The following is a 24,571-nucleotide window of genomic DNA, read 5'->3' on the forward strand; positions in this document are numbered from 1 at the left end:
ATCAGGGCACCCGCGGCAAGTTCCCAGGCTGTGCCTGGGGCTCAAGGCGGTGACTGTTCCTGTGCTCTGGGCTTAATCCCGGGATTCTCAGACGGCTGATGGAAAACGCCCCGGACCCTCCGTAGTGCCACGGGGAAGTCCCCGGAAACGGTGTGAAAAAGTATCAACTTTGGGGGATGCCTCCTCCGCGTCCAGCCCCTGACAGCGCCCAGCTGCTGGCCCAGTTGCCCAGGAGGCACCGATCCCCGCAGCCAGCCTCCTCCCCTGCGGGTTCCACTCCCATTTCGGCCTCGCCCCCACACCCCATAGTCTTTCATCCGTGAGTCCTGCAGGCAGGTCGGGTTGGAGGTCTGCAAACAAGACCCTCTCTGGGAAGCTGCGACAGCGGCTGCGCTCGGGGTTTGGGGGCGCAGGTCAGGCTAGAACCACCCCCCTTCTCTCTGAGTCCCGGAATCGTCCCAGCGGCCCCTCCTCTGTGCCCAGGATGCTCGGGCGGCGGCTGCGGGGGGACCTCCGCTTTCTCTTCCTACCAGACCGGAGGAACCTTTCCGCCTCCCTCCGCGCGAAGCATTGAGCGCTCTTTGCCCAGAAAGACTTGCCTCCTGCTGCCTGGGGCAGCCTCGCCCTGGGCGCCCGCACCCCAGCCCTGGGAGAGCGCTACTCCCGCCTCCCGCACCACCGAAAACCTCCTCCTCCTCCTTTTGGGTCCGCGCCCCCTTTATACGCGGACGCGCCCTCTTTTGGTCGCCCCCTCCCCAACCCAGCGCTCAGGAGCGCCCTGCTCTGGTCTCTGCCACCACCCAGCGCCTCCTGGACTCACCCCCCAAACCCTTGAACCTCCTCAGGACCTCCAGGTGAGCGCGGCGCGCTGCGGGCGGGAACCCTCTCTGCACCTCCCCTCACCCCTGGGGGTCGCTGTGTCCCTAGGGTCCCCGCCTCCCCTTTCTCCTTTCTGAGCGCCTCGCGCCCAGGCCGCCGCCCGGGGTGGCGCAGCCCGCAGCCCTCCCGCTCCGGACGCCCTCCGCCGCTCCGAGGCCCCCTCGGGGCGCGTCCTCTCCCCGTCCCCTGTTCCTTCCCCCGGCTCAGGGCGGGCGCGAGGTCCCAAGGGAGGCTCCCGCCCAGCCCCGCACTCCTTTGTGCGGCCGGGCGGGCGCTGCGTCAAGGCGGAGGCGCGGCCACACGCGCGCACCCACCCGCGCGCACCCAGTCCCCGGGAGCGGCAGGAAGGGAGGCGGCGGCGCGAGGAGGAGGGAGCGGCCGCGGAGCCCAATCGCTCGCTCCCCTTCCCGGGTCCGCGCGCGGCGCCGCCTCCGCCATTGCTGCGAGCAGGAGCAGGCGACGCGGAGCTCGGTGCGCGGAGCTCGGAGCGCTGAGCTGACCTGCCGGAGCCGGGCGTGGGTGAGTGCGGCCGGCCGCGCCTGGGCTCGCCGAGGCCGAACCTTGCCCGCCCGGGAGAGGGGCCCGGGGGATGCCCATCTCCCCGAGTGCGCGGGACGGGGCTGTGGACGGCGGGTCGCCCGGGTGCGGCTGCCCCAGGACCCAGGACCGGGTCTGGAGGGGCTGGGCAGGGGCGGCGCCCCCTCCTCTGGCCTCTGTGCGCCCTTGCGCCTGGCGCTTGGGTCCTGCGAGATGAAGGTCTAGAAATACACAGCACCCTCCGATCCCCGCATCGGGCCGTGACCACCACGTCCCCACGACCCCTCCCCGAGACCAAGCGGGACGGCGGTGGGTGTGGGTGCCCGCTTCCCCCCGCCCCGCCCTGGGTCTTGCTTGCGGTGACTACCCCCGGCCCTCCCTCCGCAGGCTGCAGCCTCGGAGCTCCCGGAACGATGGTGAAGTTGGGGAACAATTTCGCGGAGAAGGGCACCAAGCAGCCACTGCTGGAGGATGGCTTCGACACCATTCCCCTGATGACACCCCTCGATGTCAATCAGCTGCAGTTCCCGCCCCCGGATAAGGTAAGCCCCCCCGCCCCTCCACGTTGCCGGGTGCGCACCCCCAAATCTCGCACGGCGGCCGCAACAAAAGAAACGCGCCGCGTGCGCTGGGTACGCGAAGTGGGGGCGGGCTCGGGAGGCTGAAGGGAGCGCGGCGAGGACAGTGTACCCGCGCGGGATTCTGGATCGGGGGATGCTTGACGGGGGGGCCCTGCCTTAGATGAGATCCTAGTCCTGACAGTGGAACGCGGTGGGGCAAGATTCCTTCGCGTTTTTCCTGGGAGCCCCGCAGCTGCCCTGCTCCTCCCTTGCCCCGTGGCCCCAGGGCTCTGGATCGGGGGTGAGCCTTGGGTCGGACAAGACTGCCCCTGTACCTTCCCGGGTGTGGCAGTTTTAGCCCGACTTGCCCCATCGAGGCGGGGGAGCGTTCTCCTTGGTCAGATGGCCCCTCCCCAGGGCTGAATTGTTCTCGCCCTTTCTGCCTGCCCCTGCCAGGCTGGCACTAGGTGCAGGAGGGTGTGCGCGCCCACACAGGGTCTCCTTCCTCTTTGTTCCTTTTGTGAAATCTGCAAATAAGTGCCTGGCTCGCTGAGTATTGGTATCACCGGGAGCAACCATTCATCAACCTTTCCCCAAAGTGTTTTCTGCTGAATTTAAAGAATCTCCTCTTTTTGAATATAGCATCCAATTAAGTAGTTTCTATTTGCTAAGAATAATATTTCCAGGAGTTAACACTTGAAAATGTAAATAGATCTTTGCACGTTTAGGCAATTGTACTGTAAAACTCGTACCTAAGACCAGAGACACAGCATCTGTTCTCAGCATCTTGCTGCCGCTTACAAACCACCGCAGCCACAGATAATTCCCGGAAGTGCTTTTCTGTTTTTTTTTCTCATTTAGTCCCCGGTAAAGGGGCTCTGAGTCAGGGCTCTGCCTTCGTTGCAGCAAGTTGGTGATTGCTGACGGAGCGGGTGTTGTGGGGTGGGGTGTCCCGGTGGGGGCCCTAACCCCTGTAAAGGTGTCCTCCCAGCTTTATTGTGTGTGTTATCGGGGGAGCGAGGCAGGAGCCCGGAAGAGGCTGGCAGCAGGGGTTTCAGTTCAAGCAAGGGGGATCAACTGGCCACACCTGTGCCCCCCAGGCCCCGGTGGTGCCACTGATGGCCCAGGCTAGGCTTTGCAGGAGGGGCAGGGTTGCCTGAGGCCTCAGCTTTCGCTCCACCCCTCCTTGTCTAGGCATCAGACTTGTCCAGTTAGCAGGGCCTGGCCCCGAGGCCCCCACCCCCGTCCTGCCTCGGCCCTCAGCTGCTCAGCTGAGGAGCAGTGGCGCCTGTGCCAGGAACTGCGTGTCCTGAGGCGGCACCTCTATCAGGTGATTCCCCTCACTTGGCCTGAGCCTCCTCTCTCATCCTCAGTCTGTTCCATTCCAGAACCATTTGGCACGGTTGGTTTATACAGGGAGGAGGGTTTCAGGCAGGTATGAAATCCTCACCAACTAATCAGGTCGACCAGGCGTAGCCTAGGCAGCTCGGAAAAGTGGTGAGTCTCCTCTCTCTGCAAGTGTCCAAAGAGGGGCAACCAGTCTCAGGTCCAGCCAGGACTTCAGCCAGGACTGAGTGTGGGTGCAGAGTTATGGCTTTGGGATCATTTTCCAAATGGCTTCTAAGGTCACAATGAGGAAACTGAGCCTCAGAGCATTTATGGGACATGCCCAAGGTCACTGGGCTGAAGGTTACAGTCCTGCAGGATGCAAAAGTTTCTGGCAGTGCCTCTTACTCCACCCTGCTTGGAGCCAGATGTCTCTCACGTATGACCTCTCTTAACCTGAACAACAGCAACATGTTGCTAACAGTCAGAGTTCAGGGAGGCGATGTCACCTGTTCCAGGTGACATGGCTTCTGAGGGGTGGTGACACAGTTGGACTGTAAACAAGAATCTGTTCTGAGAACGTGTATGGAGTGCTGAGGTGTTGGAGGTGCAGCGGTGACAGCAGTCACAGTGCTGGCAGCAGAGTGGTCTCCCCTGACATTTCCTGGACACTTATTCTGCACCGGGAACTATTCTGCCAGTTTTACAGGTTTAAATTCTTTTGATGCGTTGACATGTCATGAGGTCATTACCAATGTGACCCCCATTTTGCGGGTGTGGAAATGCAGGCACGGAGAGTTTGAGAATTGCCCGAGGTAACCTAGCCTGTTAGTGGCAGGTGCAGATAGAACCCAGGTCGACAGAATATTAATGGGGCCCCCACATAGGGTGGAGGTTTCTGTGGGTTTCCTCGTCCTCAGCAGTAGCCTTGTTCCCATACATTGGCCAGTCTAGGCCTGCGTGCTCAAGGTCACATGGCTAGTTGGGTCCAGTTGGGGTTTGAGAATGGCAGGGTGGCACCCAACCACTGCCTCAAGAAATGGGTGCCTCACAGGGGTGGGTGCCCAGGCCAGCCCACGCCAGGCACCCCCTCCCTCTCCATCACAGGAGCACTGGGTGGAAAAGGAGTTGGGGTCGGGGGGCCAAGAGTGTCGTTACAAGGTTTATGGCTCTTGGGATCATTTTTCAGTGACATGGGAATGGGCTCTGCTGTTCTTTCTCCCCAAGGCTGGCTTTGGGGGTCACAGCGCAGGCTGAGAGGCCCTCTGGCTGCCCGCCGGGGGCTGACCATCCCCAGTTGCTGGGGTCTCTTTGTTCTGCCCTGGGCCCCACCATCGTGGAGAGCAGGTGACGGACCGCCCGATGAAGGGAGCCTTGTCCCTCGAGGGAGAAGAGCTTGGAGGTGGCTGTCTCTAGTGCAACAGCCTCTCCTGGAACCTGGCTTGGGGAGTGAAGTTTGGAGATTAGAGACCTATAACGCCTTGACACTGCTCTTGAACACCTCCCAGTCCAGTGGGACAGAGGAGTCAACGGTCCCTGGCAACGGGTGTGGGGAGTGATGAAGGCAGCGCCGCTGAGGCCAGGGTTGTGAGCGTCCCGGGTGGGGAGGCTTCCCGGGTCCATCTGAAGCTGCTCCGGTGTAGGGAGATGCAAGGGCTGGTTTCCAGGTTGGACAAACATCCTTCTGCCTCACAGTAGGGGGTGGAGGGGAATGAGAGCAGGGACACCCTTTGGGGGCTGTGGCAGGGGCAGAGGGAGAGGAGGTTGTAGGGGTGGAGACAAACAGGTTGATCCTGGATCTGTTTCCTGACAGGCTGGCGACCAGCTTCTCCAGCCAGTCCTGGAGGGCTGTGGACAGTGACCTCAGATCTCCTCTTCTTGTGCCCATGGTGGCACAGCAAGGCCAGTGAAAAAGCAGGTGCAATCTCCCAGCTTCCTGGGCCAAGCCAGGCTTCGGCTCTGGTGGGTGAAAGGAGCACTGGGTTAGGAGTCAGGTGCCAGGCTGCATCCCCGCCCTGCCGCCTATGAGCTGCGTGACCTTGGCCAATACTCTTACCTTCTGTGGCCCTCAGTTATAATGTTTCCCTCCTGGGACTGCTCTCAGGATTATTAATGGGACGTTTCTCTGAAAGTCCTGGCGCAGAGGAGATTTCCAAACAGTAGTGGCTGTTCCCGTTCTTCTTGTGAATGTCTTCCTGGCCAATGGTGACTTTGAATGTGGGAGCTCCCAGACCCACCCTCCTTGGGCAGATAGTCTGAATGCATCTGACTTTTGTTTCTCTGTTTCCTGGATAAGGTGGTCGTGAAAACTAAGACTGAGTATGAACCTGACCGCAAGAAAGGGAAAGCACGTCCTCCCCAAATTGCTGAGTTCACCGTCAGCATCACGGAGGGTGTCACCGAGAGGTTTAAGGTGAGTGGTCCTGTGGTGGGGGAGATGCTGCTTTTGCCCCCAGAAGGGGTCCGCTGAGCTGCAGAGATGCCCTGCAGAGAGGGCCAGGGTATGACGCCGTTTGTCTGGGCTGATCCCAGCTGTGCACACCCAGTAGCTTCTGGCTACCTGCCAAGATGTTGTCCTTGTGCTTTTTGAACATTTCTTTCTTCTTTTCCTCTTCCAAAATGATCACAGGGAAAACCCACCCACGAACTGTCTTTTAGACAAAGGTTATAAACATATGAAAAATCACTTACCAAACATTAAAATATTTACTTAACAGTTCCAGGAAGGAAGCAGACAATAACAAAAAGATAACGCACAGCACTGATCACACGCCAGACGGGGGTCCCAGCCCTTTACCTAGTGAGCTCATCTGAGCAACCCTCCTGGCACACCAGTACTATCTGTATAACCCATTTTACTGATGGAGAGGTTGAGGCACAGCGTGGTCACAGCTCTGCACAGCAGAGCCAGGATCCGATCTGCAGGGGATCTGGCTTTGGGCCTGTGTGTATCCTCCATCCTTCCCCCTATCCCGATGGGATGAAGGGGTGTTGCTCAGAGCGGGAGGGTTCCAGCCTGTCTGGGTGGGAGGAGCGTTCTTGCCAGCCTGGCTGCCTTCAGAGGCCGCGTTGGTTGAAGAACAAGCTGGGATGTTTATCAGGAAACTCATTCTTTGGGAAACATGAGACAGAGGGTAAAGCAGTAGCCTCATCCAGATTCAAGGCGGTGAATTGAGAGACATCGGTGGGCCCCAGGCCTTGCAGAGCGGCCCTGTCTGGCTCTCTGGTCACCCTCCATTTGGCAGCGTGAGCAGTTTGCTTGTGCTGGGGGCACAGGAACTCCCACCCCCAACCCCTGCAGTTTCCAGAGCACCTGTGGGTATGGCATCATATTTGATCTCTGTGACAACCTCGTGGATCACAGAAGGCGGGACTGGGGGCCATCCCTGGTTAACAGATGAAGCTGGAGCCACAGAGTGACTGGGGAAGCCAGGGTGTAATCTGACTTTCAGTCCCTCCTTCTTCCTGTTGCCACACACTGCCTGTCAGGGCCTGCCTGGTCCAGCGGGTCCGTGAGTGTTGCTGTGGGGTGATTACTTGTGTCAGCTCAGTGAATCCTCCCAGCAGCCCTCTGCCTGCTACCTACTAATAGTAGGTACTCTTTGTATTACTGGTGTTACAGATGGGGAAGTCGAGGCACAGAGCAGTCTGTGTCTGTCTCTGCTGGTATGTAAGGATGTCGTGTGTGCTGAGAGGCTCTTTTGGTGGCTCCTGGCTCAGCCGTTCATATGTGTTTGAGGTTCATGGCCAGGGCCAAGACATATTGACCCGAGGTCAAACCTGTCTTCTGTGCTGGCCAGTGGGATTCGCGTGTGCCTTATCCGCTGCCACTCACCTGTCCTGCCCCATCTGCACCCTGTGTTTGGCAGCTACCCCTGGTTGAGGCAGGAGTGGCCTTGATTTCAAGGTCACGGTGCCCTCTGTCCTGATGGCTAAATGCTGTCTGATGTCTGAGTGTGTCTGGGTTTCTCAAGCCCGCCTTGCCCTTTGCTGTCCCAGCCCCGGCATTTTAGATGCCCACAGAGCAGGGCGCAGTGCGACACTTGAACAGCTATTGCTTCATCTGTTGAGTGTCTATGGTGTGCCAGGCTCTGTCCCCGACCTCTGGTGTTCTTCATTTGTACTTTTCCCACATGACCACCTGAAACAGGTCCCCAGGTCTCTTGCCTAAGGAATGGGTGACGCAAATTTGCCACCAGGGCCCTTGGCAGCCTTGGCTGGGACTCTGTGGTTACCTGGCCCCTGTTGCCCAGAACCTGAAGGCTCAGAAGACCATGGGCGATTGTGCTTGTCCCAGTAGACTGGCTGCTGGCCGCAGAGGCCCTGCCTCGTCTCCCTGCCTCCACCTCCTGTGGCTGTCTGAGAAGGCAATGTATGCAGTAGGTGCTCAGTACATGACTGTACTGGACTAAGTCCGCTGGGTGTGTTCCTCTGCTTAGTTTTCCTGGCCTCCTTTATGATTCACAACCGCCCTGAAGGGGGTGGCACTGGCCCCTTCACACATAAGGCTGTTGAGCCCCAGGTGGCCCCAGGGCGGCCCCACTCCGTGGCTTCAAAGCCAAGCCTTCCCACCATCCCTCCCCACTCCCATGGGATGCCTGCTGCTTCCCAGACCCCATCCTTTCCATCTCCTCCCAGGACAGGTGCAGATCACACCTCTGCCAGGAAGCCTCCTGGGTCCCTCTCAGTTGCAACAAACCTCAGCATCCTGTTTCCAGTGCCCTTTGTAGCCAGGCTGCGACAGCATGTAACAGTGACGGAGTGCTGCATGAGCTGGACTCTGCTTCACACTCCTATGCTCATATTACCTCATTTAATCTTCATAAACACCTCAGGAGGTAGGCACCCTCATAGCTCCATTTTACATAGGGGGGAAACTGAGGCAGACAGCCTTGGCCACCTGCTCTCGGCTGTGGCACCAGAGCTCCTTGGTTTCTTGGAGAAGTGGGTTTGCGTGGGAGCCCCCACCCCAGGCGCCATCGCTGTTGAGCCATTCCGCTTCTACAAATCCTTTTCCTTTGTTGATTCCAAACCCTTGCTCTGCTGCCTAGAGCCACACAGAATGTGCGGCGCCCTCCTTCCCCAGCCCCAAGGCCTTCAGAGACCTGGCAGGCTCAGGTATCCCGGAAGCCTCCCCAGTGTACAGCTTCTTTTTCTCATGCTTCTTCCTGAGTCCTGGTTTCCAGGCTCCCTTCCCCTAGGTGTCCTCTTTTGAGGGTCTGGGTTGGGCTGTCTTCTCTTTGGGTGCGAAACCTGTGACCAGATGTCCTGGCAGGGTCCGTTGGTGTGGCCCTTCCAAGCACAGGCCCCTCAGCCTGAACTGGTGACCTGAGGTGGGGAACAAGGCCATAGAGACCCCCGAGCCAAGAATGTCAGCCAAAAATGAAGGCTTTGGGACTCTTTGTGCAGACAGAACTTACTCATCAGCTGCTCCGTGCCAGCCACGGTAAGAGCTCCTTGATATCATCTCCCTGGCGCTTCTTGCACGCACAGTAACAGCTTGATAAGTAAATGGATGACTAATCGTGCTGCTGGCCTCCCATGAATGGGGTACTTGGCAGGATTTCCTGGGTCTGCCTGTGGGTCCTTGCTTGTTGAGTAAGTTCAGTGGCAGCTCGTCGGATTGAGCCCTCTCTCGGGGCCATGCTTGCATGTAAGCCTCTAACAGGTGATGCCTGCCACTTATCACCAAGTCAGACAGGTGACCTGCTCAAGGCCACACAGTCAGTCAGTGGCAGAGGCACAGCAGGAGCTGGGCAGGTGGCTCTAGAAGCCTGTTGCTGTGGCATACTTCAGCCCTCTACCTTGTCCACTAGGAAGCCTGCAGGCTGGACTTTTGCAGCTGAACAACTTGCATTCTAAGGGCGTCTCTGCTCTGTGCCTGCTCTGAGCCCCTTCTCAACTGGGAAGGAGATTTACCTAACTCCCTGCCCACTTGCTGTGGGGTGGATGTGAGAGGCAACCTCCAAAGTGCTGTTTCCCCAGGTGTATCTGGAGCTACCTGTCAGCATCAGCTGAAGTTTGATTTTAACACAGGGACCCTGAAGCCCAGGGTGATGCGTTTTAACAAATGCTTTCCAGGTGATCCTAATGTATCCCAAGTTTTTGAACCTTCTCGGTGGTGGTGCCTTCTGGCACAGAAGCCAGGAAGGGTGAGGAGGGCTGGTGCCTTTTGCGAATGCTAAGGGTGCCTACCTTTCTGGAATGTTCCCCCAGCTTTTTATTGTCCAGGTAGATTTCTGGCATCCCTGAACGTGTGCACACGACGAGTCGTGCTGCTGTTGTGTGAAGCTGCAGCTGGTTGAGGGCTGGGGGGGGTCTCTCTTTCTGAAACGGGAGCACATGGGGAGCAGGCTATGCTGGAGACACGGACATGGTGGAGGGTCCAGAATGGAGATCCGCCTTCCCTGGCTTGTGTGCCCCCCTGCCAGGGCCCAGTCGAAGCTGTGGTTGGGACAGAGCATCTTCCTCGTCCCCCTAGTGACTGGACAGCTTCTGTGCAGCTCCCTGGCCCAGCCATCATCTTAGCTCTTTCATCTCTGTGCGTGAATCGCAGGAATGGAATCTCACCTTTCTGACGTTGAAGCGATAGGTAAATCGTTCATTCCCTCCTGTCTCTAATTTGTGTAGCTCAGGAGACCTCATCTTTATAGGCCTTTGGATGGCATCCTTGAAACGGAGTGTCTTTTTGGATGTAGCTTTCTGATTGTCACTTGGGGATTAATCTCTTGGCTGTGAGGTTGCTAGGCTGGTTGCTAAGTAACTGCTGACTGGGAGAAGGTTCTGAGAGACTCTGCCACACAGGATGGCAGGAGGACTCCCCCAGCGGCGGCCAGCAGCTTGGGCTTCCAAAGAGGTTCTTGTCAACAAGGAAAGCAGTCGCTTAATTAATTGGAGGCATATTTACGCTGAGAATAAACACTGGCTGAGATGTTTCTCAAATTAACCAAACCTAAACATTTTTGAAATCGTGCTTCCCCACTGATGCCTGCAGAACAGCGGGTCGGGGCTGCTGGAGCCGCTGCTTGCAGTTCTCCTGCCGATCTGGAGACAGTCATTAGGGACCGTCATTAGGCAGGTGACAGGAAGGCTCCCTCAGGGCCCACGCCAGCCCTTTGTGCTTCTTGGTTCCGGTGATGACTGGCTGCTGACACTGGAGAGGTCTCCACACCCTGTTTGCCTGTGACGTGAGTTCAGGGTTGGGTGGTCCAGCCTTGCCCCTCACCGGCTACCATGTCACCCTGGGGCTGTGAGAGATTCCAAGGTTGCCTTTGCACAGGAACACCTTTCACCGCCAGGGCAGAGCTGGGGAGCGTCTTGGCAGGAGAGACCTCGTTCGTCTGCGCGGTCCTCGTGGTTGGCAGTCCAGACTCTGGCGGGGGTGTCCCTCTGCGTCCTGTCGCAGAGGACTCGGGGGTGGTTTGTGTCTTTTCTTTACATCCCTAATGACCTTGAGCTTCCTGCGTGCCCATCTGTTTCCACATTCTCCAGTAAGCCCCTGGTGTGTTTCAAGATGCATTTCTTAAATATTTAGGAACACAGTGATGCCGTTTCCTTGGCATTCAGCAGTGGGAGTCGGGTTTCTTCCCGTGGGAGTGGTATTGGAGACCCTGAAAGTGTGTGTGGATGTCCCCTCACCTTTAGCTATGCGAGTATCTTGTGGGGTCCTGGGGCTGTGGTTGCGGAGCCCACCTTCCCCGGGCCAGCTGTAGTGTGGGGGCTTTGGCTGGATCGGATACCACGTGGGTTGAGTCATCTGTGTGTGTGTGTGTGTGTTCATTTTTGTGTGGGTTACCTAAAATATTTAGTGCTGTAAACGCTTGAAGATGTCGGGATTCATCTTCTTTTTCCAAGTTTTTTCCTTTTTTTTTTTTTTAACTGCATTACTCAGCAGAAATGCTCATTTCCTTCTCCCTCCCCGTGAGGGTAGGAGGATGGGGAGAGTGACAGCAGCCTCCCAGCGCCATCGACCTGGCGCCATCGACCCAGTGCATGCCTGGGCTTGGGGCGCCATGAGCACTGTCTCGTTCACTGTTAGTAACAGTCTCTGATGGTTGACCGTGCGGTCCTGATTTTGTAGGTGACGAATTAAGGCCAGAAATGTTAAGGAACAGGCCCAGGGTCACCCAGCTAATGAGGGTGACACACCAAAGCCCACTGTGTGTCGTCTTCCACGCCACTGGGGCCTGTAGGGCGACTCCCCTGCAGACCCTGAGCTGGGCAGTGGCCCCAGACCTGAGAGGGCGGACAGGAGCACAGCCAGTGCTGATGCCGCTCACGCTTCACGGTCCAGACGGTGAGCGTTCCGAGAACGAGGCCACGGGCCACTGCCTTTCACTTCTGTGACCATGTAACGCCAGCCCAGGTGGGGCCCTTCTGTGAGTGACAGCACACACAGTGAGTGGTCAGGATGCTGGGTGACGGCCATCCCTCAGGATCCCTGAGCCTCGAGGACATATGTTCCCTCCTTATCAACTTGTTATAAACGCACCCTAAGGCCCAGATCCTGTTTGTATTTCTCTGTGACCAGCTGTTCTTTCCAGAAAACACGCCTCAGGTCTCCCTTGCCTTCCGCTAGGGCTCATGGTCTCTTGTCAGCACCCCCACAATAGTTTGCGACACCTTCAGCCTCCTCCCTCTCTCCTCTGGCCCGTTCTTTATTTTTTTATTTTTATTTATTTTTTATGTTTTGAGACGGAGTCCTGCTCTGTCACCCAGACTGGAGTGCAGTGGCACGATCTCGGCCCTGCCTGGCCCATTATTTAAGGAATGATCTTTAAATAATTGTGGTAAAATATACAAAATATAAAACTTCACTTTAAGGTAAGTGTCATATTAAATTCAGTGCCATTTAACATATTCACCGTGTTGTCCAACTATCATCACTAGCTAGTTCCAGCACATTTTTATCACCCCAAAAGGAGACCTGATTCCCACTCCCATGCCCCTTCCCCCAGCCCCTGGTAGCCACAAATCTGTTTTGTGTCCCTGTGATTTACCTATTCTAGACATGTCATAGAAATAGAATCTTGTAAGCTGTGATGTGAATATCTATCTGGCCTCTTTCACTTAGCTTGCTATTTCAAAGCTCAGCTACATTGTAGCATTTGCAAGTGCTTCATTCCTTTTCACGCCTGAGTAATATTCCATTGTACCAATAGACCATATTTTGTTTATCCATTCATGGTTGATAGACATTTGGGTTGTTGCCATATTTGGGCTGTTGTGAGTAATGCTGCTATGAACATTCATTTACAAGTTTTTGTTTGAATACCTGTTGAATTTTTGGGGATATATGCCCAGGAGTGGAATTGTGGGGCCATGTGGTAATTTGATATTTAACATATTGTGGAGTTACCAAACTTCTCCACAGAGCTGTACCATTTTACATTCCCATTAGCAATGCACAGTGGTTTCAGTTTCTCCACATCCTCACCAGCACTTGTTTTATTTTATTTTATTATAACCATCCTAGTGGATATGAAGTAGTATCTCATTGTGGTTTTGATTTGTATTTCCCTAGTGGCTAATGATGTTCTGCATCTTTTCATGTACTTGTTGGCCATTTGTATCTCTTCTTCGGAGAGATGTGTACTCAAATCCTTTTCCATTTTTTAATCAGGTTGTTTGTGTTTTTATTGTTGTTGTTGTTGTTGTTGAGACAGGGTCTCACTCTGTCACCCAGGCTGGAGTGTAGTGGTGGGATCTCAGCTCACTGCATCCTCGACCTCCTGGGCTCAAGTAATTCTCCCACCTCAGCCCCTGGAGTAGCTGGAACTATAGGCATTCACCACCACACCTGGCCAATTTTTGTATTTTTTGTACAGATGGGGTTTTAACCATGTTGCCCAGGCTGCTGTCAAACTCCTGGACTCAAGGAATCCTCTCGCCTTGGCCTCCCAAAGTGCTAAGATTACAGATTGTGAGCCACCACACCCAGCCATGTTTTTGTTGTTGAGTTGTAAGAGTTCCTTATATATTTTGGATACTAAGCCCTTATAAGATATGTGATTTGTTAATATTTTCTACCATTCTGCAGGTTCTTTTTTCACTTTCTTGCTCATTTCTCTGATGCACAAAATTTTAAATTTTTGGTGAAGTATCATTTATTTTTTCTTCTATTGCTTGTATTTTTGGTGTCATGTCTATCTAAGATAGCGGTCCTGAACTTTTTTGCACCAGGGACTGGTTTTGTGGAAGACAATTTTTCTACTGACCAGGGAGCAGGGGATGGTTTGGGGGTGAAGTGAGATCATCAGGCTTTAGATTCTAATAAGGATCATTAGGCATCAGATTCTCATAAGGAGAACACAACCTAGGTCCCTTGCATGCACAGTTCACAGTAGGGTTCATGCTCCTATGAGAATCTAATGCTGCCACTGATCTGATAGGAGGCAGAGCTCAGGCAATAATGCTTGCTCACCTGCCACTCACCTCCTGCTATGCAGCCCAGTTCCTAACAGACCATGGACTGGTACTGGTCTGCAGCCCGGGGGTTCGGGACCCCTGATCTAAGACACCATTGCCAAATCACATGAAGATTTTTACCCTTGTGTTTTCTTCTAAGAGTTTTATGGCTTAGCTTTTATATTTAGATATTTGACCCATTTGAGTTAATTTTTGTATATGGTGTGAGGTAAGGGTCAATACCATTCTTTTGCATGTGGTCCTAACACCGTTGTTGAACAGACTGTTCTTTCCTTATTGAATGAATAGTCTTGGCCCCCTTATTGACAATCAGTTGACCATGATAGTTTTGTTTCTGGACTCTCCATTGTATTACATGGATTTTTGTATCTCGTCTTATGCCAATACCACTCTGTTTTGATTACTGTAGCTTTGTAGTAAGTTTTCAAATTGAGAACTACTCCAGTTTGTTCTTTGTTTTCAAGACTGGTTTTGAAAACAGTTTTGACTCTTTAGGGTCCCTTGTAATTTCCATTTTCTACAAACAAACAAACAAAAAAGCCTCTGGATTGTTGACAGATGGTTTTGAATCTGTAGATTAGTTTTGAAAGTGTTCCCATCCTAACAATATTAAGTTTTCCAATCTATGAACACAGGGTGTCTTTCCCGTTAATTTCTTTCAAAAATTTCTTACAGTTTTCAGTGTACAAATTCCTTCACTTTTTAATGTAGGCGGTAAACTACAGAGGTGTTAGTAGTACTTTTGAATTTGTCACCAATGCAATCACAGGTGTTTTTATATCACAATGCAGTTGTGGGACAATGTGATCTTGGGACAGTGTTTATTGCTCATAGTTCCTTTGAGGCCATAGTATCAGATCTTGTTCAGTGTGTTGATAAATGCGTATATATTATATGAAAAATGTATACTTTTGTAATATTTCTATACCAGTATTTCAGTATAATCAGTTTTCTTTTCAAGTGTATGTATTGCGTTTTTTGCATTTAAAACATCATTCTAAGGATTTGTGGTTTCACACAGCTGCCAAAGAGGTCAACAACACAAACCTGGTGGAGCCCTGTACCCACTGCTCCAGTGCACTGTCCCTTAATGCCCACAGCAGTGGGGGCTGGGCCACCTCAGGGCAACTGTGGGACGCACAGCAATGAGTACAAATCCCTGCCCAGCAGCTATAATCCCATTGCTCCTGCTTTAGAGCTTTTACTGCCAGCTGCACAGAAGTGATGTAAATTTCGGGATAATGTAGACACTGCTGTAATACACACATGCGTGCACGTCAGTGATAGGCATCTGTCCTTCAGATGACTGCTTGTGCTGTGAGGAATGCTGGTTTGTCACAAAGTAGCAGTTGCTTCCTGGGGTCCTGAAATACCCGGGACCTGTCTGCTTCCAGTGTCTTGATGTGGCAGACAGGCACCTTTGTTGCTGGGCTCGTGTTCCCTCTCCTGCAGGATGTGTGATGCTGCAGCCACACTGGTCATAGACACTGGGTTTTTTGATGCTTCAGGCCTGTGGCACAAACCCTTTCTCCCTGCTGGACTCTGATTTCCCTCCTCCCTGGTAAGCTCCTCCTCCTTTGGGACATGGACCCCTCCTCCCAGAAGCCTTCCCTAGCAAAGTTAGCCGGGCTGGCTCTTTAGCAGTTCTCAGCCTGTATTGGGAAGAGTTAACACCGGGGTGATGCTGTGGGACCCTACAGCCCTGCAGGGCTGCTCAGCCACATCAAAGCACCTGAGAATGTGCCCTGGCTGCCGGGGGATTCTGTAAGAAGGAAGAAGGCGGGGCCTTTTGGGACTGAGGTGCTTTGGCCATCATGGGCCCCTTCCTTCATTAAAAAAAGAGAAAATTTTGACTGCTTTGGTCTAAAGATCAATACAGTCCAGGCAGAGTTCCTCGGTATAGATTCACCAGCGTCAGTATGATGATGATGATTTTTTGAGACAGGGCCTCGCTTTGTCACCCAGGCTGGTGTGTAGTGGCACCATCTCGGCTCACTTCAGCCTCAAGCTCCCAGGCTGAAGTGATCCTCCCAAATCAGCCTCCTGAGCAGCTGGGACCACGGTGCATACCCCCATGCCCGGTTAATTTTTTGTTTTTTTTGTGTGTGTTTTTTTGTAGAGATGAGTTGTCCCTATGTTGCCCAGGCTGGTCTCGAACTCCTGGGCTCAAGTGATCCTCTCGCTTCGGCCTCCCAAAGTGCTGGGATTATACCATGAGCCACCGCACCCAGCCTGCTATTCTTATTGTTTTCCTTTGATTTTTTTTTTTTTTCTTCGAGATGGGGTTTTGCTCTGTGGCTCAGGCTGGAGTGCAGTCCACGATCTCAGCTCACTGTATCCTCTGACTCCCAGGTTCCAATGATTCTCCTGCCTCAGCCCCCTGAGTAGCTGGGATTACAGGCACCCATGACCATGCCTGATTAATTTTTTTATTTTTAGTAGAGTTGGGGTTTCACCATGTTGGCCAGGCTGGTCTCGAACTCCTGACCTCAGGTGATCTGCCCACTTCAGCCTCCCAAAGGGCTGGAATTACAGGCGTGAGCCATGGCACCCGGCCTTTCTCCTTTGATTTTGAAACAAAATTAAACTTGAACATGTTCGTGGGTTCCTGCAGGCACTGTGGACCCAGGTCCGGGCCCCGTGCTTCCTGTGCCTGACAGAGACATGCGCCCTGGAAGAAAGTCCCGGCTTCTAAGGAAATGCGCTTCTCCCAACCTAGAGACTGCCTGGCCCACCTGGAGAAGCCAGGCATGGGAGTCAGACACTGTGTATCAACCCACAGGGCGTGGACAGAAGAGCTGCCCTGGATGTGCTTCCTTCCCAGGCGAGATCACTTGCTTAATAAAAGCAAGACAGCCAGCACCTCCTGCAAACTAAATCCATGTTCTGTTCGATGTGTAGACGTTATTCTGGGTCGGCTCCAGGTGACCAAGAGTTGCTCAGTATGTGCTCATTAGGAGATGGAGTATCTGCCGGTTGTATTCATTCATTCATTCATTCACTCATTCACTCACTCACTCATGCACTGAACGTGCAGGAGGCATCTTCTCTGTGCCAGATGTGTGAATCATAGCCCTGCCCTCAGGGGTTCCATCTATGGGGAGATGAACTTGAAAGGAGAAGTGAGTGTAACAAATTACCACTCATGCCATGGCTGGAGACGATGCAGGGGCATTCTCCCCAGGCCTGAAAGTCGGAAGTCCTAAGTCAGTTTCATTGGGCTAAAATCAAGGGGTGTGCAGGGCCCTGCTCTGTCCGGAGGCTCTCAGGGAGGCACTGTTTCCCTGCCTCTTCTGTCTTCTGGAACTGCGTGGGGCTCATGGTCCTATCCTCTGCCTTCATATCCTGTAGCACAATGTCTTCAAGCTTCTCTCTGCTCTTTTCTCTGTCTTCAAGTCGCTGCCTCCTCGGCAGGGGCACCTCCCTCTGCTCCCCTGCTAGGAGGACACCTGTGATTACCTTTAGAACTCACCTAATCATCTGGGGTAATCTCCTCTTCTCAAGGTCCTTGACTTGATTGGATCAGCAAAGTCCTTACCATGTACGGTTTCGGGAGTAGGACCTGGGTGTCTTTAGGGCCATTATTCAGCCAACAACAGCCAGTTTGCCTGGGTCCAGTCATGTACATCTGAACCTCAGTTTCCGCATTTATAAAACATGGTCAGTAATACTGCCTTGCAGGTGTCGTATAAGGAGTACGCAGACTTTAAACCATGACCAGACTACAGAAGGCGGCGGACGTCTCCAGAGCTCCTCCCAATGGCAGTGTTTTGTTGTGAGAGTATAAAGTCTGGTGGGGGTGTGTAGCTAGAGAGCCCCCAGGAATTCTGCCCAGATGTGGAATCCTTTGTTTATCCCCTTGCTTCCCGCTTAGGCTGCATGCGGGAGGCATCTGGAGTTTTATTTTTTTTTTTTTATTTTTATTTTTTTTTGAGACGGAGTCTCGCTCTGTCGCCCAGGCTGGAGTGCAGTGGCCAGATCTCAGCTCACTGCAAGCTCCGCCTCCCGGGTTTACGCCATTCTCCTGCCTCAGCCTCCCGAGCAGCTGGGACTACAGGCGCCCGCCACGTCACCCGGCTAGTTTTTTTGTATTTTTTAGTAGAGACGGGGTTTCACCGTGTTAGCCAGGATGGTCTCGATCTCCCGACCTCGTGATCCGCCCGTCTCGGCCTCCCAAAGTGCTGGGATTACAGGCTTGAGCCACCGCGCCCGGCCTGCATCTGGAGTTTTAAACTTGCTATGCCACTGTCACTACTTGGGGTGGAGTCCAGACGCTGGGGACATTAGAGCCTCCCATGATTCTCATCGGCAGCCACAGTTGAGTCCATTTGTACCCAGGCTGGAGCCACTGCGAATGGCCGCCACCTCTCTTTTTGCATAGCCAACACCGGCCTCTTAGGATCACCTGGGTCCTGTTGGCCGACTTGAAGGTGCTGCCTTTTCAGTGACAAGGCCTTTGTTATGTCTAAAGAAAGGCATTGAATTGGACAGTCTCCAGCTTCTGCCCAGCATGGAGATTGCAACATTGTGTGGGAGTGGGGCTCCCATTGGGTAACAATGGCTCACCCAGCTCACCACGCCCACTGTTTGCTAGCCATGGGGTCTCCTGCACACCCCACCATAGACTTAGGTGCTGGGCCGGCATCCCCCTTTCACGGGAAACCAGGCGTTGGGGTGGATGCCCTTTGCAGGGTCACTGTGTGCAGCCAAGCAGGCCAGGAACCCAGGGCTATCTCACTGTTAGTCCCTGGCAGTGAATGGCTAGTTTGTCCATTTTTAAGTATTTTCCAATTGGTTGAAAGATGGAGTTGCTGGTGGTCGTGGATGTCCAAGATGCTTACGATCATGGCATGTTGTTGTAGAGAAAGCTTAAAAGATACTGCACGGTCCTGGAGGAAATGCGATGTCTGGCTCAGTAATGTCATCCATTGTTCCAGAATCCTTCTAAGTATCTCATGGGGAGGGGGCAGGGACTTAGGAAAGTCTCCAAACTGTGACACACTTTTATTTCACTTTAATTAGGAAAAAATAGGTGCTGGGCTCCTTGGTGCCCGCATGCACGATTGGTGTCCCGATAGAGGCTGGGATGTTCCAGAGCCTTCCTGGGGCAGGGGGCCTGGCCAGGGCTTTGAAGGGCACGGAGGAGAGAGGGCAGGGCAGCCTGGCATGGCGCGGAAGGAACGGGGTAATGGCAGAGAGAACAAGTGCAGGGGAGGGGAGCCGGTCCTGAGCCCTCTGAAGTCAGTCTGCTATTAGGGGCCCCGTAACAAAGTACCACAAACTGGGGGGACTCAGAGCAACAGAAATTTACTCCCCACTACTGGAGGCCAGAAGTCTGAAATCGAGGCATCGGCAGGGCTGTGCTCCCTTGGAAACCTGCAGGGGAGACTCTGTCCTTGCCCCTCCTAGTTCCTGGAGGTTGCCACCATCCTTGGCTTTGCTATGTAGACACAGTGCTCTCTCATCTTCCGTCTTCAGGCGGCCCGCTCCCCGTGTGCGTGTCTGTCTGCATCCACATTTCCCCTCTTTAGAAGGACACACCAGTTTGGTTGGATTAGGGCCCACCCTGATGGCCTCATTCGCAAAGACCCTATTTTCAAATCAGGTCCCTTCACAGATCCTGGGGGCTGGACTTCAGCATCTCTTTTTGAGGGCCCAGCGTGCTGTCAACTCCTGGTCTCTTGTCCTTCTCCTGAGATGCACCAGGGTGTGAGGCGTGGTGCCCCCATTTGGACGATGAGAGGTGGGGCCCAGAGAGGCCAGAGGACCTGTTCAAGATCACACAGCCAGCAGCTTAAAGGATTCAACTCCGAGCCAGCTTCTGGCAAGGCCCGTGGCCCTCTCTCTCCTTAGGCCATGGACCCCACGCCGTGCCCTGCAGTGGCAGAGGAGAGCCCAGCCCCGGAGTCTGCACAGGGCAGGGGGAAGAGAGAGCTCAGCCTGTAGGGGCGCTTTGCCACACCCCGGGCCACCTGCTGACTCTCCTTGGATGTATTTCTTTGCCTTCTCCCCTCGACTGTTCCAGGGACTCTCATGTTCTCATTGCACGGTTCTGCTGGCCCCTCAGCCGTCAGGCCCGGGATCCTGTGGGAAAGGCTTGGCTAGGTTTTGGAGGACACGCCCGAGGAGGCTGTTCCCCCACAGCCCTGCAGTAGAGAATGGGGGTTCTTTCTAAACCTAGACAGATGGGGAGCCAAACTGATGTGGCTTCCTAACTGGAGAAACAGGTTTAATGATGCCTCATCTCTTCAACTTGAAACCCTCTGTTTTTTTTTTTTGAAACGGAGTCTCGTTCTGTCGCCCAGGCTGGAGTGCAGTGGCCAGATCTCAGCTCACTGCAAGCTCCGCCTCCCGGGTTTACACCATTCTCCTGCCTCAGCCTCTGAGTAGCTGGGACTACAGGTGCCCGCCACCTCGCCCGGGTAGTTTTTTGTATTTTTTAGTAGAGACGGGGTTTCACCGTGTTAGCCAGGATGATCTCGATCTCCTGACCTCGCGATCCGCCTGCCTCGGCCTCCCAAAGTGCTGGGATTACAGGCTTGAGCCACCGCGCCCGGCTGTTTTTTTTTGAGATGGAGTCTCAGTCTGTCACCCAGGCTGGAGTGCAATAGCACGATATTGGCTCACTGCACCCTCCGCCTCCCGGGTTCAAGTGATCAGCCTCCCAAGTAGCTGAGACTACAGGTGCCCACCACCATGCCCGGCTAATTTTTTATATTTTTAGTAGAGATGGGGTTTCACCATGTTGGCCAGGCTGGTCTCGAACTCCTGACCTCGTGATCTACCCGCCTCTGCCTCCCAAAGTGCTGGGATTACAGGTGTGAGCCACCGCGCCCGGGCCCTGAAACCCTCTTCTAACAGGACATCTTCACCTGTGGTAGCTTGGGTCTCTTCTCAGAATAGTGTTTTCAGATGCACAGAATAAAATATAAAGGGTTATGAAGGAGGCCAGTTAGATGGAACCAAGTCCTCTGGACTACCCTGAGTGAGGCAGCCCTGCATTGTAGACTTGGAGAAAGGCAGGGTGGCCCCGGGTGAGCATGCGACAGGGCAGCTGGTTAGAGGGTTGAGAGCCCGCTCTGCTGCCTGCCAGGCGCCACCCCGGGGCCAGCGAGGAAATGAGAGTGAGGATAACAGCAGTGACAGCAGACGGCTTTGCTGTGCTCCCGCCGCCCAGGCGCTGTCCTCAGCATCCCGGGACCGTCCCTGGAAGGCGCTCCTTTCACTGCCATTCACAGGCTGGAGCCAGGTGCTGGACTCTGGGCCAGTGAGCTAGAGCCGCAGGGTCTGTGCTCCGGCCCCTGTCCAGAGCCTGTCCCGACCCCAGGCATCATCAGGGCTTGCGGCTGTCATCCCCAGGCGGCCCTCCCCGGCTGGGCTCCTGCCACTGCCTCTGGCTGCCAAATGCGTCGGATGGCTGCGCCTTCTTTCTCTGGCCAGCATTGCCTGCTTCACCACAGCTCCGCGCTCTGCTGCCCTGGCCTTGCGCGGCGGCCTGTGCACGGCAGCTGTGATCCGGACTAAACGGCGCCTTTCCCTGTGGGCGCTGCGGCCCTGGGGGCAGCCTGGCTCCATCCTGTCTGCGTCCTTTGTCAGGCATAGGCTCCGTATGCGCTGTAGGCTGTCCCAGTGGACTGAAGTTTCTCTGGCCCTTAGAGAGGGTGATGGCCCTGAGAAGGCAACCCACGGTCGGTCGGGGTTGGGGGAGTGGAGGCGGGAGTCGTGACGGAGGAACTGGTAGGACTTGGGGACCAGGAGGATGGGCCTCCCCAGAGGGGATGTGAATCTCCCTGCCAGGGGCCTGAGGGGTCCCTCCCTGGGTGAAGGGACACAGAGGGGACAGGTCTCATTGGAGCTGTAGTGGGTGTGAGCCGGGGAGATGGGAGGGCGGGCGATGGGGTGTAGCAGGTAGCCAGGTGGAGCTCGAGAGCAGCCTGGGCTGGGGTCTCAGGGTCTTGGTGCAGCCCTTGTCCTGCTTCGGGCACTGTGCTGAGAGCGCCTGGGACCGATGAATCTGGCAGCACAATGGACAGGAATCTGACAGCAGAGAGGCCACGTCCCTCGGCTCTGAGCCACCCCATTCAGCTGGTCCTGCGGCCAGGGCTCCCTGCAGTCAAGATGCAGGCTCGGGGACAATTATGAGGCCTGGAGGTGAAGACCCCTGGGAAGTAGAGGCAGGGGGTGAGCTGCAGTGACTAGTGTGGCTCTCCAGGCATCTGCAGCCTCGCAGAGACGGAGAGGTGGTGGAGGTGTCGTCCCATGTCATAGACAAGGAGTCTGTGGCTCAGAGAGGTTCAGGGGCTTCCAAGGTGGTGGGCTGGTAAGCTGCGAGGGCGCAGCTGCAGGCGGAATCTGCACCGTGGGCCCTGGTGCTGGGGCCTGGGCTGCTTGCAGGGGGTGCATAGGGGCTCCCAAAGAGAAGGAGGGTTGCCCAGAGTGACCGCAGCATTCACGGCAGGGCTGGCCACCCGTCTTCTAGGTGACCATGCTGCACGGCTGATAGGGCACTTTCTCACGCACATCTCCTGCTTCCCCAGGACCAGTGCCTGGGATGCCCTTGGTCTCCTTTCACAGACGGGAACCGGGGGCCCCATGGTGTCAGGAGACTCCAAGCCTAGAGTTCCTGAGGCGGGCAGGGCTCAGGAGGGCATTCTGCTGGAGGGTCTACCCAGTGGAGCTTTGGGACTGCAGCCTTAGGAAGCAGCAGAGCTCCCCGTTCTTCAACCTTGTTGGCTGTAGGGTCTCTATGTGGCCAGGGGAGAGTCGCAGCCCCTTGTAGCTCCCAGGCTGCTGGGAGGGGCGGTGGGGAGCAAGCAGCTCTGTGCATGTTCAGACTAAGATTACGGAGGCCCTGCCATGTGCTGGTGCCCGGCATCCTCCCACCTGGCCAGGGAGCCTCATTGCTTTCTCTGCCTCTCTGGGCAGGAGGAGGGGCCATCTGCACACTGTTTTAGCTTTTTATTGATTTATTTTGAGGTGGCGTCTCGCTCTGTCACCTAGGCTAGAGTCCAGTGGTGCGATCTCAGCTCACTGCAGCCTCTGCCTCCCGGGTTCAAGCGATTCTCCTGCCTCAGCTTCCAGAGTAGCTGGAATTACAGGTGGCCACCAACATGCCCGGCTAACTTTTGTTTTTAGTAGAGATGGGGTTTCACCATGTTGGCCAGGCTGGTGTCAAGTTCCTGACCTCAGGTGATCCACCCACCTCGCCATCCCAAAGTGCTGGGATTACAGGCGTGAGTCACCACACCCGGCCCGTTTTGGCTTTAAGACATACTCTCATCTCTGCCAGGCTCCCTGGCAGCCGGGTGAGTGCCTTCAAGGTCCAAGTCCAGTGTCATCTAGTGACACATGCCCCATGCCCTCCAGCTGGGGCAGGCTGTCCCCCTCCACGCCAGCTGCCATGAGTTCATCTGTAAACACCAGGTGAACACCTACTGTGTGCTGGGGCTGTCTAGTGCTCAGCACACCATGGTGAAGAAAACCGAATCCCTGTCCTTGAGGACACTAACTAACCACACGGGAAACCGCCAAGGGCAAAGGCTGATGGGGCTGCAGAGGTTCTGTCTTTCCTGGCCCCACGCAAAAGCAGGCTGGTGTCCGTGTGAAACTCCGTCCCAGCACTGAGCCCGGGGCTCAGGACACGTTTGCTGAGTGGATGCTTGGCTGGTAGCTGATGCACCACGGCCGTGACGGGGCAGTGGGCAGCTAACCCCCCTTCTCAGACATGTGTGTTAGTGGCCCGAGAGCTGCCTGGGCAACAGTGGGGCTTCGTCATATCTGTACCCTGAGCTCTCTGCAGGACCTTGGGTACTAAAAATAACTAATTTAAAATGAAGGTCACTTATTAATATGGTGAAAAATTAAAATGTTACAAAAAATTGCCCAGTGAAAAGTGATGCTCCTAACCTCATGTCCTCAGCTGCCCTCCCCAGGTTCTTCCAGAGGCAGTCTCTGCACATGCTGTGTATTGGGGGGCCCGCGTGTGCGGGGGTGTGTGTGTCTGTCCTGCTGCCTTCCGACCACCCCTGACGGTCCCGCCTCTGCCCACAGGTCTCTGTGCTGGTCCTCTTCGCCCTGGCCTTCCTCACCTGCGTCGTCTTCCTGGTCGTCTACAAGGTGTACAAGTATGATCGCGCCTGCCCCGATGGGTTCGTCCTCAAGGTAAAGCTCCGTTTTCCCCCAGAGGCCTTGGGATGCCTTTGCACCTCCTTGTTCTCTCCCTTGAACTCAAGACTGCTCCTGCCATCTCCCTCAGCTGGCCCAGGGACAGGCCTCAGAGCAGCCGAGGGCCAGCGTCAGGAGTGTCCCTGCGGAAGGCTTAGCTAGAGAGCGGGGCAGGGAGGCAGGGGACACATGAGACCCACAGGAAGGAAACTCCTGGACTCGGCCCCTGGGAGCTGACCTCAGCAGTCCAGGGAAGGGCCCTCCTCAAAAGCGGGCCCAGCCAGGGGCTGCCATGGGAAGTGCCCAGGGTGATACCTACCGGGTCCCAGCGGATTGCTCTGGGGGAGGGAGGGAGAGGGGCCATGTCCGCCACATGAAAGAGAGAGGACGTACTGGGGGAAGCCAAGTCCCAGAGAGAGGAAGGCCTCACCCAAGGCCACGCAGGGACTGGGGAGCAGGGCTGGGGGGCACACCTACCCTCTTGACCCGTGTCCCTCTTCTGTCTGTCCCACTGCGGGAGCCACACTGGTGCTGGGCTCTCTACAGGCATGGAAATGCTCGCTTTGCATGTATAATGGTCATTCCAAAAAGCCCACAAGTGGCATGCAAGGCAACAGGGTTAAAGAAAAGAAAGGGAGAGGAGATAAGGGTGGAAAGAGAAGACGGAGCCAGGAGGA

General features: G+C 55.1%; 1 protein-coding gene across 1 annotated transcript in view; it reads left to right on the forward strand.

Annotated features, from left to right (window-relative positions):
• The first annotated feature begins 487 nt into the window (after window positions 1–487).
• NSG1 (neuronal vesicle trafficking associated 1) overlaps window positions 488–24,571 on the forward strand; it is a 34,126-nt gene continuing 10,042 nt past the window's right edge. The window contains exons 1-4 of the mRNA XM_023206894.2: window positions 488–1,398; window positions 1,804–1,958; window positions 5,599–5,715; window positions 23,781–23,891. Coding sequence (XP_023062662.1) covers window positions 1,830–1,958; window positions 5,599–5,715; window positions 23,781–23,891 — 357 coding nt within the window. The 5' untranslated portion in view covers window positions 488–1,398; window positions 1,804–1,829. The remainder of the gene's footprint in view (window positions 1,399–1,803; window positions 1,959–5,598; window positions 5,716–23,780; window positions 23,892–24,571) is intronic.

Source organism: Piliocolobus tephrosceles, chromosome 3 (genome assembly GCF_002776525.5).
Source record: "Piliocolobus tephrosceles isolate RC106 chromosome 3, ASM277652v3, whole genome shotgun sequence".
NCBI lineage: Eukaryota > Metazoa > Chordata > Mammalia > Primates > Cercopithecidae > Piliocolobus > Piliocolobus tephrosceles.